Genomic DNA, 22,133 nt, shown 5'->3' with positions numbered 1-22,133 from the left:
CTTTTTTTTGCACACCTCCATTCCAGAAAATAAAAAGATGGTCAATATTTTGTTAAATATGACTGTGCAAAGTCTGCATTAGCCTAATGTTCTTTTCAGCTTGAGTAATATTGAGTAATATGTGAGAAATATCAGACATACATGAAAATTAGGTTAGTAATATTTCCAAAGGATACTTACAGTATGTGTACACCTGCAAACCGAGCCAACAGGCCAAAAATAAAGATTCAGTGACAAAGCAATCACCCGAAGATCTTCCACAGTTCGCTCCCCTTTTTCTGTAAGTACATATTTACAAAAACCTTACAGAGAATCCCACAATTCGCTCCCATTTTTCTGTAAGTACATATTTACAAAAACCTTACAGAGAATCACACAGTTCGGCCTTTGGAGTTCCGGAGTGAGCTAAGGTACAATACATTTCTCAGAGACGGTCCCACTTAAAATTGATATTAAACACCTATGAATGAAATGGAAGTACAAAATACAACACAAATTAGGCAGTAGACTTAGATTTTAGATCAGAATACAGGAAGGGAACTATCAACACAGATGTAACAAGCATTTTCTCACCTGCTTTCAGAAACACTTCTGTTGCTAGAGCAACAGAATTAGGGACACTTAGGACAGCAGAACCAAACACGTACACTAGGATATGAGCTATATCTGAAAAGCAATGAGGGCAGTTTTAATAAATACAGTATGTTAGTTTTAGGTAAAAATACTTACTATGCCTGATTTTTAGAGGAAAGTGATTTTTCACTTGCATGAAAGTAATTAATTACACACATTGATTTATTCATTGTAGATGTCATTTTGAATTATTCGCCGTTTCGTTCCACGTTGTTGCGTTTTGTGTTCCCTCTGTTTTTCTGTTTCTACTCTGCAGGGGGCCAATCACAATTCCATCCGCTGCCCCACCTGTCCATCATCATTATCCTGGTCCCGCTTCCACCAATCACATCCCTCCTCCCCAAGATAAAAGCTGTGTGTTCACTCTCTCTCTGAGCTCTCATCTCCATCGGCTAGTGTGTGTGTGTATGAGTGTGTGTGTGTGTATATACGTGTGTGTGTGTGTGTGTGTATGTATCTATGTGTGTATGTGTGTATGTGTGTGTGTGTGTGTGTGTGTGTGTATGTGTGTGTATGTGCGTGTGTGTGTATATGTGTGTGTGTGTGTGTGTGTATGAGTATGTGTGTGTGTGTGTGTGTGTGTGTATGTGTGTGTGTGTGTGTGTGTGTGAGAGAGAGTGTGTGTGTGTGTGTGTATGTGTATGTGTGTGTGTGTGTATAAAAACTCCAGAACAAGCTAATCCCCTACTTGTGTGCATGTGTGGTTGTCTGTGTGTTTAGTCCAGGCCCTGGGGCAGGTAAGACAGAGGCCTCTATACACCATTGCTACACGTAGGCGGAATTCATGTTATGCATCTCCTCCCCCGGCACTGCGTCTCCCCCCCCCGCACTGCATCTCCTCCCCCCTGCACTGCGTCTCCTCCCCCCCACACTGCGTCTCCTCCCCCCGCACTGCATCTCCTCCCCCCCGCACTGCGTCTCCACCCCCACACTGCGTCTCCACCCCCACACTGCGTCTCCAACCCCCCGCACTGCGTCTCCTCCCCCCGCACTGCGTCCGCGCCGTTTTCCGTCGCGTTTTTCTCGTTACCCTCTGTTACCACGTAGTCTGTTTTCTGTCACAGTCATTTGCTTCCTTAAATATTTTTTGATTTGAAAAATGTGATATTTCCATTGATTCCACTGAATCATTAATAAAACATACTATTTTACGCACGTTGGAAAATAAAGCTTCAGTCAATAAGTATTGTATTTTGGTTTACAAAAACCTTTTGTGAAGCTTTATCGGGGGTGGCAATAATGCTGGAGCCCAATGTACAAGTGTACTGTATATCAATATATTTCATACGCTGCACATCAGGGGATTGTTATTTATCTGATTTGAATGGGTTTGAGCTTGACCTTTCCTATGGGGGTTCTCTGCATACAAAGTGCGTTGGTTTGTGGAGGGAATAATACAAATTGATATTCAGGCGAACATAATTTATACACAAATTATATATTGCAAAATTTGACTGATTAATAGAATGTGCTACATTTATCCAAAAACACTGCTTTCACACAAGAAAAACACACAACGCTATCACTCTCTGCCACAAAATGTTGCCAGACCAAATGTCAGAATGGGGAAGAAATTGTAGGGTCGGGGACTGGCGGAGAGCCAAGAGCGACTAAGGGTAATCCCTTAAAAGCGAACACGCGAACGTGTTCGCCACAAAACTCCGGAAGGTAAAATGAAACAGAAAAGGTCTGGAGACAACTCCGACCAAAATAAAAGGAACAGCCCTAAAAAACCGGCTACCAGAAAATAAAACAACCCTTGAAAACCAGGGCGAACAACCCAACGAAAAGGAGTGCTAAAACTGAGCACCGCAAAACCCCGGACCGGGGACAAAATAAAATAACAACCTAGTATAAAAGACTAGGCGAGAAAACAAAGAACCTTGAGTCGCAGCTCAGGAAAAACACAAACCAAAAATACAAATACCGGGGACAACGTCCCTCACCTGCAAGCTCACACGAGCTGAAAAGAAAAGAAAAGAAAACCTTACAGAAGGCGTCAGCCGTGCACACAGCACCAACTAGCTGAGCGTCCTCCTTACCCTATATATTTCCTTTCTTATTTCTTTCTTTCTTTTAAATCAGACCGTAAAACCAGAACTTGCACGATACCTGACTCATAACAGCTAGAGTCTTACCGCGTGCATACCGGCTTGGTATCAGAGCGCACAGTGAATACCAAAGCGCCGACGGAATGCCAGCAAGCGCTTTAAATACCCACCGGAGGTAGGCTCCCCTGGCACTAATGAGGGCCAGGTGAAAATAATAAGCCCCTGGTGGCCACACCCGGTGCTACCTCCCAACCCTGACAGAAATGTGATTTTAGTGACTTTGACCGTGAAATGATTGTAGTCACCAGACAGGGTATCTCAGAAACGAATGATCTCCTGGGTTTTTAACGCACAACAATCTCTAGTTTGCAGGGAATGTTGTGTAAAACAAAAAAACACCCATCGAGCAGCAGTTCTGTGTGAAGAAACGTGTTGTTAATGAAGGGCTGGACTGGTGGAAGCTGACAGGAAGGTGACAGTAACAAAAATAACCACACATTACAACAGTGGTGTGCAGAAGAGCATCTCTGTCACGTTAGACTCATTACCCTATAGCGCTACTGTGAGTGTAGGTACCATCTCAGCGCCGGTGCTGGTACCAGGCAATAGCGGGAGTCCAGTTACTTTCCTGGGTCATCTTCAGTCGTGCTCCTTTTATGTCAAAATAAGTTTCGAGCCATTTTGATACGATCTGATCTTCTCTGACAGGAATTGCACCAACAGGAAATGTGAAGTTTAGCCAACTTATCCTGTGTAGCCTATGGCGTGCATTAGCTCTCCCTGCTGAAAAACAGCTAAAGCTAGGTTTTGAAACTGCTGGTAGCTGGTTGACCAGTTTAGACCGGTAAACTTGACTTCTGTTGCTTCCAAACACTCTTCCCAAGCCCACGGATAGTCAGTGGGTGAGGTAACAGGCACTCGGTCCATATTTTTCAACAGTCGATTGATACAGACCAGCTCCATACTCAACATGGTTTGACCAGCTCAAGCTAGGTTTTGAAACACCTGGTAGCTGGTCATTTCAAGCTGGTCATAGCAGAATTTTACACAAGAAACACTATTATTAAATTATAAAGTGTAAAGCAAATGATTTCCCCAATATTCCGAAAACATACAATGTTTATGTCAATAACAACAGTAACATTATGCAAAGTGTTTTAATGAATTTAATTGAAATGTTTTAAGGTCGTTCTCATACAAAGCATTTTGCCATGAGCTCACCAGGGAGTGCTTGTAGCACCCTCAGCACCGCTAGTTGCCACACTCATGAGTACAAGCAGGTAACAAACGCATTCACACCGCAGTGTCACAATGCACTGCGTCTCCTAAATAAAGAATAAAGAAAATAAAGTGCCATTGAATTCAACAAAAATGGCCAAAAATTCAACATTTTCACAGCATTAACTAAAGCTCTGTTCGCTAGCTAGGCTTTCACCAGAATGTGAGAGAAATGTTCTTGAGAAACAAACAACCTGATTTCAAACAAAGCAGGAACATGTTTTCAGCATGGAGCAGTATTAGCAAAGGGAGAACTGATTTACAGATGAATGATGTCATAATTCAGTGTACCAATTAGCAAAGAACAATACTGCAAAGTGCATTGTGGGTACACATAATCTGGCCCTTAGACTGTGCCCTTGTGTCGACAACAAAGGATCCTTTACACGTCACTGAGACCATCTTCATAGTCCCTGTAAAACCACAGAGATAAAAAAAACCATTTCTAAAACAGTAACACAGATGACGAAGTTATGTGATAAACAGGATGACAGTATGTGAGCGTGGTGTGAACTCATCCCAGCCGTGGTGGGTTAGAGTTCAGTCTGATCAGTGCGCTGAACAATTAAATATTCAGTGATAATGAACTCTAACTGGCTCATATGAGGCCACACAATAAAAATATCCTCAGAGTTCATTTAACACTCAATGTTTCTGTGCACACATAATAATAACATATTCAACAATTACTTAATTTGGAATTAAGGGGTGACATTATGGGGGACATGGCTCAGGGAGTAAGAGCAGTCGTCTGGCAGTCGGAGGGTTGCCGGTTCGATCCCCCGCCCGGGCTGTGTCGAAGTGTCCCTTAGCAAGACACGTAACCCCCAAATGCTCCTGATGAGCTGGTTGGCACCTTGCATGGCAGCCAATCACCGTGTGTGTGTGTGTGTGTGTGTGTGTGTGTGTGTGTGTGTGAATGAGAAGCATCAATTGTACAGCGCTTTGGATAAAGGCGCTATATAAATGACAATTAAAAGGAAACACCCCGTCACAGGAATCATGCTGTGTGTATAATATACAGAGCACCACAATATTATTAATACCCTTGAAGATGAACAAGCCTATACAAATTAAATATCATGGGTACTGAACGTACTCTCATGTAACTCCATTTGGTGCTATAAATATTCACACCTTTTCAGTATTTTATATGGCTACCGAGGATAACACGACAGTCTTCTACAGTGTGTTATGAGATGGGTGAGTTTATTGGGGGATGTTTGACCACAGAATCTGTCAATTGGGTTTAAGTCGAGAGCATTTTCATGGTCAGTTAACAAAAATTTTCAGTCAGTCGACCATTTCTTGGTTGATTTTGAAATTTGCTTTGGATCATTGTCTTGCTTAAAAGATCCAATCATGGTAGATCTTGTTTTTTCACCCTTGATCCAGCTACACTCCATTCCGTTCTAAAAATATTAGATGATAAAATTAAGCTTACCTACACTACTGTATGGAACCATAGCAACTGGCCTGGGTAACATATTTCCAAGAATGATTCGTAAATGTAACTTCTTTGATGTGTTTCTACACTAGAATCTTCAGGACTGCAGCAAGGCCCCCTGGTGGACAGACTGGCTCACAGATAAATACCTCCTGCCTTTGTGCTGTACTCTGCTCAGGTGGAGAGAGGGTTCATCTCTAATGGTTCTGCTTGTCGTGTCTACAAAGAGAAACAATATTGAAATTATACCTGAAACTTCTGAACAAGAACAAGTTTGAAACCTAAATGTGCACTTGAAAGGATGAGTTGGAACATCTGAATATTTGAAAAATTGCAGATGCATGGATTTTAATTTGGGTTAGTGTCGCAGAATTCTAATTTTTTTTTTCATTTGAAACCATGAATGACTTTACCGTGTGTATAATAACATAATGAACTATAATGATAATTATAATGTTGATATCAAATTTTATTAGGTATTTGGTATTTGTTTTTTTAGACTACTACTGCAGTAGCCTGTCCACTTAGCATTATGATGTGTTGTATGTTCAAAGATGCTCTTCTGCACACAACGGTTGTAATGTGAGGTTATTTGAGTAACTGTCACCGTCCTTTTAGCTTTGACCAGTCTGGCCATTCTCCTCTGGTGTCTCTCATTAACAAGACATTACTGTCTGCAGAACTGCTGCTCACTGGAATTCTTTTGTTTTTTTTGCACCATCCTTTGCAAACTCTAGACACCAGTGTGTGTGAAAATCCCAGGAGATCAACAGTTTCTGAGATACTCAAACCACCCTGTCTGCCACCAACAATCATTCCATGGTCAAAGTAATTTTTTCCTCATTCTGATGGTTGATGTGAACATTAACTGAAGCTCCAGACCCGTATCTACATTGATGCATGCATTGCACTGCTGCCACACAATTGGCTGATTAGATAATCGCATGAATAAGTAGGTGTAATAAAGTAAACATTTTCCTAATAAAGTGCTCAGTGAGTGTATAATCAGCCAATCAAGTGGCAGCAGTGCAATGCATACACTCATGCAGATAGAGGTCAGGAGCTTCAGTTAATGTTCACATCAACCATCAGAATGGGGAAAAATGTGATCTCAGTGATTTTGACCGTGGCATGATTGTTGGGTGTTGGGATAAATAGTGCTATGGTTTCAGCGTGTTTGTTGCTGTGATTCCTCTCTGTTAGAAGTCTGAAATTACCTATTGTACCTTTAAATCAGTTAAATTCCTGGCTGATTTTGAGGTTTGTTTGGGATCTTGAGAGATCCAGTCATGGCCCAGATTGAGCTCGTTTTCCCCCCACCCCAGATCCCACTCGGTCTCTGACACCTGATCACGCCGAGATGACGCTGGAGATTGGACTCGTCTTCGGCAGCTCTGGGTAATGCGCATCAATTCATGTCTTATTCTAAGGACAAATCAAATGACAATATTGCAACAAACAGTGAAAGCAAATTAAAGATTCAGACACAAATAAATCCCCTAATTTAGAAGGGTTTACACTACATCTTGATTTTATATTTAACATCTAAGAATATACTTAGTCAACTAAAACATTTTTTAAAAAATTTTAAATGAAGATTTTTCACATGGTCTATTCTGAATATTGTAATAACCAAAAACAACATCAAAGAATATGCTCAAAATTATGTATACCAAATTATTGCACTCAATTGAGGCAAGTGAATTTATTACAAGTAGTTTGTACTTACTTTTCTCTTTTCCGCTTATCTACAGTCCAAAGTGACAAAAATGGTCAACATATAGCACAAAATGACAATATTGCATTAACACACGCAAGATGTTCTCTTCAATTTGAAGCAATTTTAGTAATATTGAGTAATATCTGAGAAATATCGGACATATATGAAGGGTACCAAATGTTAGCAATATTTCCAAAGGATACTTACAGTATGCATGCATCTGTAAACTAACCCAACAGGCCAAAAATAAAGATTCAAAAGGCAAGACGATCAACCAAAAATCCACAGTTCGCTCCCCTTTCTCTGTAAAGACATACATAATAAAAACCTTACAGAGAATCCCACAGTTCGGCCTTGTGATTTCCAGAGTCTGCACAAGTACAACACATTTCTCAGAGACGGTCACATTTACAATTAGTGTTTAACACTTTTGTGTCAGGGATCTTACTGGAGCTACACCGGGATTAGAACGACCGACCTTGAGGGCCCCAGTCATGTACCTTAACCACTACGCTAGAGGCCGCCCTTTCATATGGATAGGCGATTGGTCTTTTTGGTAGGATCCTATAGGTGACTGATGATTTTACTTTTATTTTAAGCAACACAGGTTTCTATAGAGCAGGGGTCTCTAACCCTGGTCCTGGAGAGCTACTGGGTCTGCTGGTTTTCATTCTTACCCTGCAATTAACTATAATCAACTGCTCTAATTTAATTAATTAACTCACCTCACCTGGTTACCTGGGTCTCAACAGGTGCTGATTTTAAGGTGAAAACAAAAACCAGCAGACCCAGTAGCTCTCCAGGACCAGGGTTGGAGACCCCTGCTACAGAGCCATTCCATGCCAACTCCAGGAGGCCGCACCACAGCACCTCTCAGTTCTTTCTCTTTTTCCGTGTGTTGGTAGATAATGGGCGGCACGGATGGTGCAGTGGGTAGCACTGCCGCCTCACAGCAAGGAGGTCCTGGGTTCGAATCCCCGTCGGCCGGGGCCTCTCTGTGCGGAGTTTGCATGTTCTCCCCATGTCTGCGTGGGTTTCCTCCGGGTACTCCGGTTTCCTCCCACAGTCTAAAGAAATGCAGGTTAGGCTGATTGGAGAGTCTAAATTTCCCATAGGTATGAGGGTATGAGGGTATGAGGGTATGAGTGTGTGAGTGTGTGAGTGTGTGAGTGAATGGTGTGTGTGCCCTGCGATGGACTGGTGACCTGTCCAGGGTTTATTCCTGCCTTTCGCCCAATGTATGCTGGGATAGGCTCCAGCCCCCCTGCAACCCTGTTCAGGATAAGCGGGTTAAGATAATGGATGGATGGATGGTAGATAATGATGAGATATAGAATTCCTGAACATTTGCTTCATATTCTGTTTGGTTTTGCCAGTAGAGCCATTTAAAGTCTGACGGGTGCCTCGACAAAAAACATGGCATGGCACGACATGATGTTTAGAGGTCCCTAACTTTGTAAGGAAAAGGGATCTAGGTGTAGTTATGGGTGTAGAATTCATATCGAGCATCAGAAAACATGCACCTACTTTCTATTATTTTGCCCTAAACATGCACTTTTGTCATTGGGGATCAATTCTGTAGGTAAAGATACTGTGGGGATAATTTTATACATTTTTAAATTTTATTTTATTATAAACATGTTACAAATTACATGTGGCTGATTTTACAGGGGGGCCTATCCCAGGACAGGTCGCCAGTCCATCACAGGGCACACACACCATTCACTCACTCACTCACTCACACTCCAATCAGCCTAACCTGCATATCTTTGGACTGTGGGAGGAAACCCACGCAGACATGGGGAGAACATGCAAACTCCACACAGAGAGGCCCTGGCCAACGGGGATTCGAACCCAGGACCTCCTTGCTGTGAGGCAGCAGTGCTACCCACTGCACCACCCGTGCCGCCCTAGGCTGAAATATGTGTAGCTCATTTATGTTCATCGGTTTGCCGTTATCACGTACATAGCCTGCACAGTAATCACACACGTGTTCTACTCCTAACCACAGCTAACTCTCCAAACTCCAATAATAACCACTAACGCACACTATACAAACACACCGTGTATTCTCCCCTCTCTTTGTCCAGAGACAAAATGAATTCTGGTACAATTACGCGCACACCCTCACCGACACACGCACACACACACACACACCTACATTCCTTGGTTAGCATCCCTTGTTAGCATTCATTAGATTAGATTATCCCTTGTGTACTTTCTTTGTAGCTTTGTTAAAAAATATATATATAATTTAAACCCAGTCTGTTTTGGTGTTGCGTGACATGAGAGCTGAGTTCCGAAGAACTCCAACCTTCAGATTATCTGTATATTTGTTATTTTAATTATTCATTAAAATACTAAATTTGTGATTAGATTAGATATTTCAGATAATGGTAATTTTATGACAGATTACTAATTGCAGTATACACTGCTTCCCGTACATACTGAGCGCCAACATGAGGACTGAAACGTAAACGTTTCAAATAGTCCTCCCCACTCATTCGTAGAACGTAAAAACCCTATAATTATCTACCAAAACACAGAAAAAGAAACAAGTCTGAGAGATGCTGTGGTCCAACCTCCTGGCATGGAATAACTCTATACATAGTTAGGTAAGGTAGCTCTGGCGAACATTAGATAGAACACAACTCTTAAAAAAAACCCTTGGATAGTGATTACAGTACTAGACAACAAAAAAATTTGGAAAATTGATGGATTTAATAAAATTATGAACAGTGGTTACATTTTTCAACTTAGTCACATTGCATTTAACATGTGTCCAAGGATGTATTGCTTTATTTATTTTTATGTAGATATCGGATAGTGAATGCTAAATTCAGTTTGCCGGTAGTTTGAATTTGCGTGTCAACAACAAGTTCTCCCAAAGCTCTGTTAATGTGACCCTTGGGTTCTTGGTCACCTCCCTGACCAAGGCCCTTCTTGCCCGGTTACTCAGTTGTCCTGGTGGTTCCAAATGTCTACCATTGTGCTCCTGGGAAGACTCAAATCATTAGAAATGGTTTCATACCCTTGCCCTGATCTATGCCTCGCCACAATTGTACTGCAGAGGTCGAGAGTTCCCAGGCCTTCATGGCTTGGTTTTGTTCTGACCTGCAGTCTGAATGTGTGTGCAGTGTACATAGGTGTGTGCCTTCCTAAACTATGTCAAATCAATTCAATTTGCCACAGGGGGACTACAGTCAAGTTCTAGACACAAGGATAAGGATAATTTGTAAGGTGGGGTTTGGGGTGTTAGGCCAAACGCAGACACCAGGGCTCCTAAAAGCTGTCCGCAAACAAACAACCACCAGATCTGCAAATCAGACTAAAGGGCAGGGAAACGAAAAGGTAAAAGGAGGAATAACCTTTAATGAAAACTACCCCACTGGGGAAGAAAAATTCTCACAAACAGAAGGATAAAGAAGGTGAATTTAAATTGATCCCAAAAAGTGAACTTGCAGGAGCAAATAAACTAACACAGTAGACTCCCACAAACACTATTCTCAAAGAAAAAAAAAGTATTCTAACAAAGGGAGAGTTAGACTCCAACAAACTCTTTTCTCAGAGACCCAGTGATAACGTTTACCAGCCGAAGCGTAACACAAATTACAGAGTGCTGTGAGAGGAGGGTTTATCGAGGGTGCGGCCTGACTGCACTGAAATGATTACACCTGTGAGTAAATAGGTTGACAAGTTTGTCAAATGACCAAACCACCCTCCAGTGGTCCAAACCTGTACTGCACACAATTAAAGCAAACAGGATGCACCTGACCACAATTTGGAATGCCATTATAGGTTATTGAGTGTAGATTGATGGGCAAACATTTATCAGTTGTTATCCATTTTTGGCAATTTTATCCATTTAAAACTATCTACAACACAAGAAAGTGTGCAAAAAGGGAATGCATACTTTGAATACTTTCTGAAGCCACTGTATCCACACACTTCTCACACACAAGGGGACAATCACCACAGATGTTTTCATTGAGATACAAAATGTTTTACTGCACTCACCTGCTTTCAGAAACACTTCTGTTGCTAGAGCAACTGAATTAATGACACTTAAAATAGAACCAAAAACGTACACAAGGATATGAGCTACATCTGAAAAGCAAGGAGGGAAGTTTCAGTATGCAAGTTAAGTAAAAATAACATGCTTGAGTTTCAGATGAAATCGGTTTCTTAAGTACGTTTATTTACTTGAATAAAAATGATTAATTACGTACACTGATGTGTTAAATGTAGTTGTCATTTTTAATTATGTCACTCTATCCTGGTTTTTACTAGTTGTACAGTTACTCCTGATACAGAAAAATAATTATAAAAACAATGACAAATAATTCAAATTGGTTGTTTATGTGGATAAAATAGGAATAAAAACCAGTCCAAATCTATCAAGCTCCACAATCAATGATAAAAAGGCATTTATCAAATGATACTGTACCCCATGCAACATCATCATAATCATCAGTGTTGTGCTGAAAGACCACTGTGGCAGTCTGGATGTAGAGGAATGCAAAGAAACACATCCATACAGGGAGTTCTGCAGTAACACACATATCAGCTCATTAAAGTTGTGAACAAAGCATTTTATTTTTATACTTTTTCTGCCCTATTTTTCATTATTTAGACAGGGAGAAAGCAGAGGATTTATCAGGAAGGAAGGTCGATAGGAAGGTAGGTGGTTGGGTAGGTAGGTAGGTAGGTAGTTAGGTTGATTGGTGTATTTATATAGCACTCAAAGCACTTTACAGTGGTAAAGGGGAACTGGTCTCAACCCCCACCAGTGTGCAGCTCCACCCAGAATGCTCTCCACACAACAGCTGAGGTGGAGAGGGAGAGGGCACATTTTTGGCCAATTAAATCAGACAGGTTGAATAAAAACCAGGGTTTGGAATTTAACCGGGACAAAGGGCAACTGCCTACTCTTTGCAAAGTGTGTCATGGGATCTCTAATGACCCCAGTGAGTCAGGACCTGGGTTTAACGTCTTGTCCGAAAGATGGCGTCTCCTACAACACAGTGTCCACGTCACTGCACTGGGGCATGGGGGTTGAAGACCAGGCCTACAGTCTGCTTATGTTGAATAATAATGTAATAATGGGGGTGAGAAGTCTCTTTATGAAAATGTGCAATACATCAGGGCAGACTAAGCTTAATCAACAGGACAAAAATTATTAAATATATCAACACAAACTAAATTCCATACCTTTATCGTTTTCCAAAGTGATGCCCAGAATTACAAAGCTCAATGCAATATCAAGAGTGAGCCAAAGCAGAAGGAAGACTTTCTGACGCAAATCTGAAAGAAAGCCAAAGAAATCCTGCAATCAGCATGAAATCAGCAATTCATGACAAGATGAGTCCTAAGAGCTGTGAAGAAAAACCCGAAAACAGCAGTCAGTGACATCACCAGCAGCCTCCATAGTGCAGAATGGGAATATCATAAGCCAGCATACACAAACGGCACTGCAAATTGTATGGATTCAACATCCTCATTACAAATGAAAAGCCCATCATCAGTACAATGTAGCAAGTTATACTTACATCCACATCTTTTCAGCAAGCATGACATTAAGTCTTGGGCAAAAAGCAGTGCAAATTTCACTGTAACCAACACTGAAAAACAGAAAGGAACACAATAAAGATGTGTTATTAACTGATGCTGGTGAATCCCTTTGATTTAGGATATACACTCAGTGAACACATTATTAGGTATTTTAGACTTATTTTTTTTACTTCTTTACTTCTACTGCTGTAGACTATCCATTTCATGTTATGATGCGTTGTGTGTTCAGAGATGCTCTTCTACCACTGTTGTAATATGTGCTTATTTGTTTTACTGTTACCTTCCTGTCAGCTTTGACCAGTCTGGCCATTCTCCTCTCACATCTCTCATTAACAAGATGTTTCTGTCTGCAGAACTGCTGCTCACTGGATTTTTAAAAGTTTTTTTGCACCATTCTTTGCAAACTCTAGAGATCAGAGGAGATCCGAGGAGATCAGCAGTTTCTGAGATACTCAAACCACCAACAATCATTCCATGGTCGAAATCACTTTGATCAAAACTTTCCCCATTCTGATGGTTGATTTGAACATGAACTGAAGCTCCTGACCTGTATCTACATGACTGCACTGCTGCCACACAATTGGCTGATAATCGCATGAATAAGTAGGTGTAATAAAGTAAAAATGTTCTGAATAAAGTGCTTGGTGAGTGTACATATCTTTTACATGTTAAATATAGTAAAACACCTCTATTACTGAGAGATCATCAGTTACACTAAGAATATCTATCAAATCCCCATACACCAGGTTTATGGTTTATATTCTTAAGGTTTATAATCTCAAACATGTCTGTGTTCATAGACCTTAACAACTTATAAGTGCAGTTAACACATTTTTGCTGTCCGTCATTTAATTAAAAAATTACATTGACAGATGTATGGATTGTTAAGAATTAAAAACCATGTTATAAATTGAAAAAACACATACTGTGATACCTTTCATATATCTGTGATGAAGAAAGACTAAAAACACTGTCCCCTATTCATGTGCAGATAGTGATCAAAATGTAAACAAATATAAGCCAATGAAATCAAGACTCTAGCAGTGTCTTCCATGGAAGTAAATCAACTTGTGCACACTCTGTTGTGACAGAATTTTGATATTCTTCGAGAATATGCCAGAAAAGCTCTGGAGACCGTGAAGGCTGTTATATATGGACAAATCCAGTGCCATGTGTCATGATCTGTATTTTCTATGTCTGTGGTTCTGTCCAAGTCCCCAGTGTTTCACCTTTTGTTTCCCTCTGTGCTTTCTGTAGTCTGTTCATTCATGTCATTCATTCGTGTCACCTGTGTCCCACTTCTTGATTATCATGCACACCTTATTTCTCGTTTCCCTTCGTTACCTGTCTATTTAAACCTGTCTGTTCTGTTCGTTCTTTGCCAGATTGTAATGTGCTCGTGCCATTCTCTCCAGCTGATTCTCTGTCTGATCTGCCTGTGCGTCAACCCGTTTTGTGTACCTCTACCACTGCCTTTTGGATTCTCCTTCTGTTCGTGTTTGACCCGCTGTGTTTGGACTTTGTTTGGATTCCCAGTTTGTGACTTTGGGTTTCGTTTTTGTTTATCTGCCTGTTTGGACTATCTACTTGTTACCAAACTTTTGCCTGTGACCGTGACTACGTTTTGGCTTTCCTTTGTCGGGTCTGTTAGCCCTGTATGTAGTAGGTTTTTTTTGTTATGAATTATAAGGTCAACTTACCCAGTGCAAGAAAAATTTGACTACTCATGAGGATCGTAATGCACACCAATTGGGCATTGATGGCGATTTGTAGCAACAGAACCATAAGGAGAGGTTCTGTCCCTGTAAGCACAGAAAAGAACGGTGTTTGACACTTCCGGTTACAAAAGCATGTGGACACACATCTCAGTCTTGCCCTTCTGCTGCACAAATTAACATCACTAGGTCAGATGTGCATTTGGTCATGCTGTATAGGGACAGGCGGAACAGTTATGTGCAGAAGCATAAACATGAGAAACAGATGGATATTAATGAGAAACACAGGATTCCACTCATACAATCCACCAAGACAACCAGATCTTTACCAATCGATTTCTTAATTTAATCACCCGACGAACTGAAAAAATAGATGATGCAAAACATTAAGCACTGTGCTACAGGACTGCATTGATAAAGTATAAACTGAATGTGATTCTGACATTTTCCAATTTAAAGGGACTATACAAACTAATTTCAAATAATGCATCATTTGCATTACTGTTCAATTGCCATACCATGCCTACCATAGTAATGCTTAACTTACCATGCCTACACTATAAACCTTTACCTTACCTATCCTATTTAGGGCCTGTTAAGCACAGCACTGAGGACTCTACGCAGACCATGGGATAATCCAAGACAACACCAAAAACAGCAAGCAAAAGAATAGTTGGGAAAACAAGCAAAGGGTCAAAATCCAAGTAATCAAAGGGCTAAGGTACAAAACCAGAGGGCAAGGCAAAACTCGAAAATCAAAACCAAAGCGGTGTCTTTTATGAATCTCAGAAATAGGCATACAAAAACTCAGCACGATCAATGATCAACGTTCTGACAATGGATGAAGCGGAGACTGAGGTTTAAATACATGAGGGAAGTGACAATCTAGGCGGGGCTCGGGAGAAGGTGGGCTGCTGAACAAATAGACAACAGGTGGGGAAACATAATAGGGTAATAACACCAAAACACGGGGAGATGAAAACGCGGACTGGATGCACTTTAACAAACAGGTAAAACATACGTCTCCGGATTAAGGAGTAGACATTTGCATAGAATGAAGACGTAGTGATAGTCAGAGACAGGTGCGGACACTTCGCTGAAACTAAGCGAGTAATCAGGGATAGCATAGGGAGGCGGAATTATAGAACAGTGTGGAAAAACTAAGAGATTGCGTTAGTGAGTTAGTTACGTGAATAATTCTAAACTACCCAATAAAAGTGACTGTTAGTTAGTCAGACAGACAGTAAGTGTATCAATCGGATTAGTACTGTACAATATCTAGATTAGTAGTAGATATTAGTAGTAATTAGTAAGAATAGTGCTTTGCAACATTTAACTACCGAGAGAAGCAGGAAGTAAGAACTGCGAGATTGGAAGGAATGTTCAAATCCCGAAAACTACCGTATAGTGGGACACGCAGACAGGGGAGTGACTAGGCTGGTAAACAATCAGACGCAGACATAACAGGGGATCACGAATGAAAAACTGTAATGGAAAACAATAACCAAGGATGTATGAAAAATGAATAAATAACGAGAATAAACACTAATACAAACAGGACGGACACAGAAACATTACAGGGCCTGATCGTCCTGCCTAATGCAGTGGCATGCTTTCACGGGAAGTTCAAGTTAATTATGATTGAAAAAAAGAAACAAACTTAAAACCACGCAAAACAAAATCCTTGTGCACGGATGTGGATCCCACGTGCGGAAATCTTGCCTATTCATAACACATAGCAAGTCAATTGTTTATAATAAACATACTTATTTAAGGCAAGGTATGCACTATTTCATAATGCTGCAAGATATCCCACTAGACATTTGCAGCCAATCACTGATAGTAAGAACATGTGTAACACATTTTGCAATATTGTGAAATGAAAAATGTATATTCTTACCAGAAGAGATCACTGCTGCGAATCCAAGTATTAATAGCAGCGTTCCAAGCATCATTCCACTGAGTACTTTATCTCCTGTTTTTACTGTAGGGTCTGTAAATAATGGCTGAAGAGCAACTGATTTGAAAAGAATTGAGAGATAATGAAATGGTGCACAGAACACTGACAGAACATTACAACAAAAGACAATGTAAAAAAGTTTGATTACCTTTCTTACACTGACCATAATGTCACAATTAAAATGAAAAAGTGCTCCATATACTCAGTATTTATTAACGTTTCCACCCTCAGGTTTTTGCTCAGGACAATAAGATCCTTGTTACAGACATTTCCGTAAAAAAATAAAAAAACAATTATTGGCAATTATTACATATTATACAATTATTCATTTATCATGTCAATTGTCGCCAATCAAGCATTTTAATAGAAGTTAAAATTAATAAGTGAATCATTCTTTGGTGAAAAGGCATATACTGGAATATACTGTACATTCTACACATTTGAACATTAGGGTCATCACAGCTGGGAAGCTGTATAAATATACAGTCTCTTCAAACTCCAGAAACCTTTATCGTCAGAACAATATTTATAATCACTTCACCTCCCCTCCAATACATTATTATCCAAAAGAACTATGGTGGTCTTTTTCAGCATTTTTACTGCGTTCACATGGATCACGGTAGGCAGCAAACCGGATGTTATTATAGTGGATGAGATCACCGTGGTACAATTTGATTCGGACAGCAAAGAACTCCATCCATGGCTATTGTAGGAATGTAGTCCTTTGTGAAGTAAAACTTATCGTCCAAAATTCAGTTCAATAACAATTCATTAATAGAGCAAAATAGTCTTGATTACAGTATGAAACATACCAAGTAAAAACAAGGCAGGGCAGTTACAACAAAGAAGTGTTGTGTGGCTACAAGCTTTATACCCCACAATGCAGGTTCCTGTCCCTGATTGGGTAACAGACATTGGAAACTGTTCATTGTCACCAAAGCATATCAGTAAACTCCCGTATGGTTGAGGTGTAAGGTGAGTATCCTAGAACACTGAAGCAGGACATTTATTCTTCCATCCATCCATCCATCCATCCATTATCTTAACCCAAACAGCTGTGACACAATGCAATTAGACCACACAAAACCTACAAGACGTGGAAATGTAAAATTACGAGGCCTTTTTTTCTCTCCGTGTCAAATCTGCCTGTATTATAGGACACATCACCATAGGAATGTACAGTACTGTGCAAAAGTCTCAGGCACCTGTTTAACATTCTGTACAGATAAGATTCTTTAAAAAAGAATTCAATGAAATAAACGTTCTACACAATTTACATTACATTTTTGTAATTTGGCAGAATAGTTAAAAACTGAATCAAATCAATATTTTTTGGGACCACCCTTTGGCGTTAAAACTGCATCACTTCTCTGAGATAGCCAACGCTGTCCAGGAGTTCTTTAAGACAATCAGCAGGGAGGTTGTTCCAAGCATGTAGTGGTTAAGGTACATGACTGGGACCCGCAAGGCTGGGGGTTCAAATCCAGGCATAGCTGCAATAAGATCCACACAACCATTGGGCCCTTGAGCAAGGCCCTTAACCTTGCATTGCTCCAGGGGGGGATTGTCGCCTGCTTAGTCTAATCAACGGTATGTCACTCTAGATGAGAGAGTCTGACAAATGCCATTCATGTAATGTAATGTTGGAGAACTTGCCACAGTTCTTCTGCCGACTTTGGTTGGCTCCTTGCTTCTGACAGCCTTGATAAAGTTTTTGTGTAAAAAGTAGTCAATTGCTTCCAGTAATATGTTACCTTTGAAAATTTAATACAAAAATGTCTCTGTAAAATTAAATCTTTTGGAAAATGAAAATCATGAAAATTTGGAAATCAAAAATGTGTTCTTTTATACTAACACACACACAAAAATTAACATATATATCATAAAGTATAGGGTGCCTAAGACTTCTGCACAGTACTGTATATATTATCCCACAGCTGGAGAGGGCCCTCAAAAATTCCAGTCGAATGGGGGACCCTAACAACAATCCTGCTACCATAATAATCTGGTCTACTTCAGCAAAGCCATACACAGCTGAAGGAATAATAAATTATTCAAATGTTAAAAATCATCCCGACAACTAAATCATGTCATATAATAAAGAAAATGCAACCCATGTTGTAAAGGCACTAAAATAATTGTATGCAGTATGTACTCACCAGAATTGAACCCTGCTGTAATGACAAACATCTCCAATGGCACAGCCAATTTCGAGACTCTAATGTGACATGGACCTGTAAAAAGAAACCAGTCATTTTAAAAGAGTAACATGGTGGTTTGAATGTGACATTTGCCAGTTGTCTTTAGGCAAAAATAACACAATACAATGCATACTTTTTTATTTTAAAACATATTTTTCTAAGCCTAAATTTCCCATAATAAAGGTTTACCCAACTGTCTTGGTGTGGAAACAAGAACGGTCAATTAGCTATGATTGACAGACTGTGCTCCCACTTTCCACACATTATTGTTTGTTACCATAGCTACCTCCATGATACACGCTTATCTTGGGAGACTGAATTTTCACAAGCTAGCTAACATAGTATATCAAGTATTAGTATGCGACATGGCTCAGGCAGTCAGAGCAGTCGTCTGGCAGTTGGAGGGTTGCCGGTTTGATCCCCCGCCCGGGCTGTGTCTAAGTGTCCCTGAGCAAGACACCTAACCCCCAAATTCTCCTGACGGGCTGGTCAGTGCCTTACATGGCAGCCAATTGCCGTGAGTGTGTGTATGAATGGGTGAATGTGAAGCATCAATTGTACAGCGCCTTGGATAAAGGCACACATAAATGCCAACCGTTTACCAAGTATTGATAGACAAGGTAAGAACGAATACTTATCCAATGATCATTTTTGCTAGATAACTCGACAAGTTAGGATAAAAGCACGACTATAATGTCCTTATGAAAACAACTAGCTAGCTAGATAATGCTACATGAATATAACCAGAAAAGGTCTACGGGTCCTTAAGTGAACCTAACCTTAGTCAAATATTTACATTGTCTTGCCTGGAGGCCAGCAGTGCAAACTGTGGGTCAGGAGTTATAGGGGAGGGATAAGGAGAGTGGTTATCCTCGTGACGCACTACAAGGAGCACATTCTGATTGACAATAGGACGATACATTTCAAAAGGCTTACTTCTCCAAAAAAGGGTTAGGTGATTGGTTCATCTCTGTACTTATTTCCAAATTGTAATCTTGCCTTCCATTGCATCTTGTGGTATAGTAGCTTCAAAATGGCTTGCTTTAATCCCAAAGACAGCTCTCTGGTCTTCATGCAGGTTTAAAATTAGCTCACTAAACAGAATGCCTCACTATGAAGGACTTTTGATAAGCCTTCATTTTTAAGCTAAGAAAAAAATATTGGATATGGACATAAAATCTTGTGATGTAGGAGGCAGAATTGTGTCATTATGATAATAAACTACTGCATTATGAAATAAAAACATACCAGGAGGTTTATATGGAGACATCTTAAATATCCTTAGGATCCTCATGAGATTCATAACAGAGCAAACATAAGCCTCTCGAAAGGAACCTGCAAAATAAAATGGACATCAGAACACAAGCAGTGCCAAGACTGCAGCTCTGTATTTCTTACTTATCAGTTTTATTCTTTTCACTTATTTTCTCGACAGTTTGGAATGGCTACTCCACGGGACCCTGCAGAAAGTATGGTAACGGTCAAGTGATTAGTGGTTTCTTATTAATCTGTGCATTCACACTGATGCTGCAATCTCTGCAGCTGATGCAGGGGAGTCTGTGGTGTTAAAATAATCAGGCGGGTGTTTTGGGGAGGATTGCATGTCTACACTCTCCATAGTCAAGGATCACAACATGAACACTGTTAGAAATAACTGCACAAAGCAAAGCAGGCAGACTTACCTTCAATTGTACCCCATAAGGCGAATGCGATGGATATCAGGATGCATGGAACTGAGACGTGGATGTAATATAGCAACAGAGCCCTGTTGCTTTCATCTAAGAAGTAAGAAAAAGTCAGAATGAACACACATGTACTTGCACACATTATTTGAGATATGGAACAATATTTTTATTAATCATGTGCTGGGTCATAACAGTGCTAAGATAAGTATTTAGGGAATATGAGGAATTCCCTAAAATATAAAATGTATTTTCTTTTATGAATTTATTTCAGATCTTTCCCCTTTTCTCCCAATTTTGTTGGCAATTGTACCCTATCTATATCAATTACGCATGTTATCCAGGATATACCGCACACATACGACCACGTCCCCCGGCAGCACGAACGGATCTAACGATCCGGAGAGCGACACGCCTTCTACTCCAGGCCGCATCGTCTCCATGTGACTGTGACTCCGAGGCGATCGGGGCTGTTGTTGTATGTGGTGAGCCTCCCCCCGCTGAGTCCTCCCTCCTCCCTCGGAGCGGCGAGCCAATTATGCCGCTCCCCGTGACCCGGCCAAACTCATCCTTTTGGCCGTGCGGTGTGCAACTGCAATGAACTGAACCGCAACAGCAAGGTTCGCTGCATCTTAGCCTGTTGCGCCACCGCGGCTTAAAATGTATTTTATAACCAATATGTCCGGTTGTTTATATTCTCAGAGGCTGGGTTACCTTCTCTTTGTAGAATGTCTCAAGAACGTACAAGGTTTGTTTGATTAAAATTAGATCATACGTCAAAGTAGATCTAATTGGCCCAAATGCAAAAAAAATAATCTGAAGGCAATAGAAAGTCAAATTCCCTATTTTATCCCAAAATTGTGCTCTTAAGATTCTGAAAAATTGCTTGTTTGTGTCAATCTTTTAAATATCATCACAAATAAGTGCACTCACAGTTCCCTTGCCTCAAGCTCCCGTAATTCATTGCAGGCACTATACACTCACTTAATAGCACTTTATTAGGAACATTTTTACTTTTTTACACCTACTTATTCATGCGATCTAATCAGCCAATTTTGTGGCAGCAGTGCAATCATGTTGATACAGGTCAGGAGCTTCAGTTAATGTTCAAATCAACCATCAGAAAATGTTTTACTTGGACCGTGGAATGATTGTTGGTGGCAGACATGGTGGTTTAAGTATCTCAGAAACTGCTGATCGCCTGGGATTTTCACAGAATGTGAATTCACAGGTTTGCAAAGAATGGTGCAAAAAACTAAAAACTAAATCCACTGACAGAAATGCCCTGTTAATGAGTGATGTCAGAGGAGAATGGCCAGACTGGTCAAAGCTGACAGCAAGGTTACAGTAACGCAAATAACCACACATTACAACAGTGGTATGCAGAAGAGCAGCTCTGAACACACAACGCATCATAACTCTGAGTGGATGGGCTACAGCAGTAGAAATAGAAAAAATAAGTCTAATAAATACCTGATGAAGTGCTCACTGAGTGTAAATTCATAAAAATGAAATAAGCTATTCGATAAGACTACTACCACAATAATGGTAAATAACAATATGTGGATTTGACTAGGTGCAGATTATTCTTCCATCAATTCCCAGTCCATTTGTGCATATTTAAATATACTGTATATATGTATATATTTCATGAAAAATATAGCAAAATACAGCAAGAGCTGTATTTTATCATACCTTCAGTTAGAAATTATATGAAGTGAGTTCACACCTACCTTGATTTCGTATACATCGAAGAACAGGAATGCAGATAAAAACTGCAAAAACTGCAGCAGCCATAGATAAAACCAGGGTGCAAATTTGCCAATTGGTAAAACCTGTGACAAAGAGTTCAATGAATCAAAGGCTGAACAGAAG

At 40.3% G+C, this 22,133-nt stretch overlaps 1 protein-coding gene across 1 annotated transcript in view; it reads right to left on the bottom strand.

The window, feature by feature from the left end:
* Window positions 1-11,526: 11,526 nt before the first annotated feature.
* LOC133141599 (uncharacterized) overlaps window positions 11,527-22,133 on the bottom strand; it is a 39,095-nt gene continuing 28,488 nt past the window's right edge. Inside the window, exons 11-15 of the mRNA XM_061262165.1 lie at window positions 16,316-16,432; window positions 14,401-14,502; window positions 12,679-12,750; window positions 12,341-12,433; window positions 11,527-11,675 (exon numbers count right to left, since the gene is read on the bottom strand). Of these exons, the coding sequence (XP_061118149.1) occupies window positions 11,527-11,675; window positions 12,341-12,433; window positions 12,679-12,750; window positions 14,401-14,502; window positions 16,316-16,432 (533 nt within the window). The remainder of the gene's footprint in view (window positions 11,676-12,340; window positions 12,434-12,678; window positions 12,751-14,400; window positions 14,503-16,315; window positions 16,433-22,133) is intronic.

Source organism: Conger conger, chromosome 12 (assembly GCF_963514075.1).
Source record: "Conger conger chromosome 12, fConCon1.1, whole genome shotgun sequence".
NCBI classification, from domain to species: Eukaryota; Metazoa; Chordata; class Actinopteri; order Anguilliformes; family Congridae; genus Conger; species Conger conger.
Note: the sequence above shows the minus strand (reverse complement) of the source record. Positions and strands in the feature narration are given on the sequence as shown.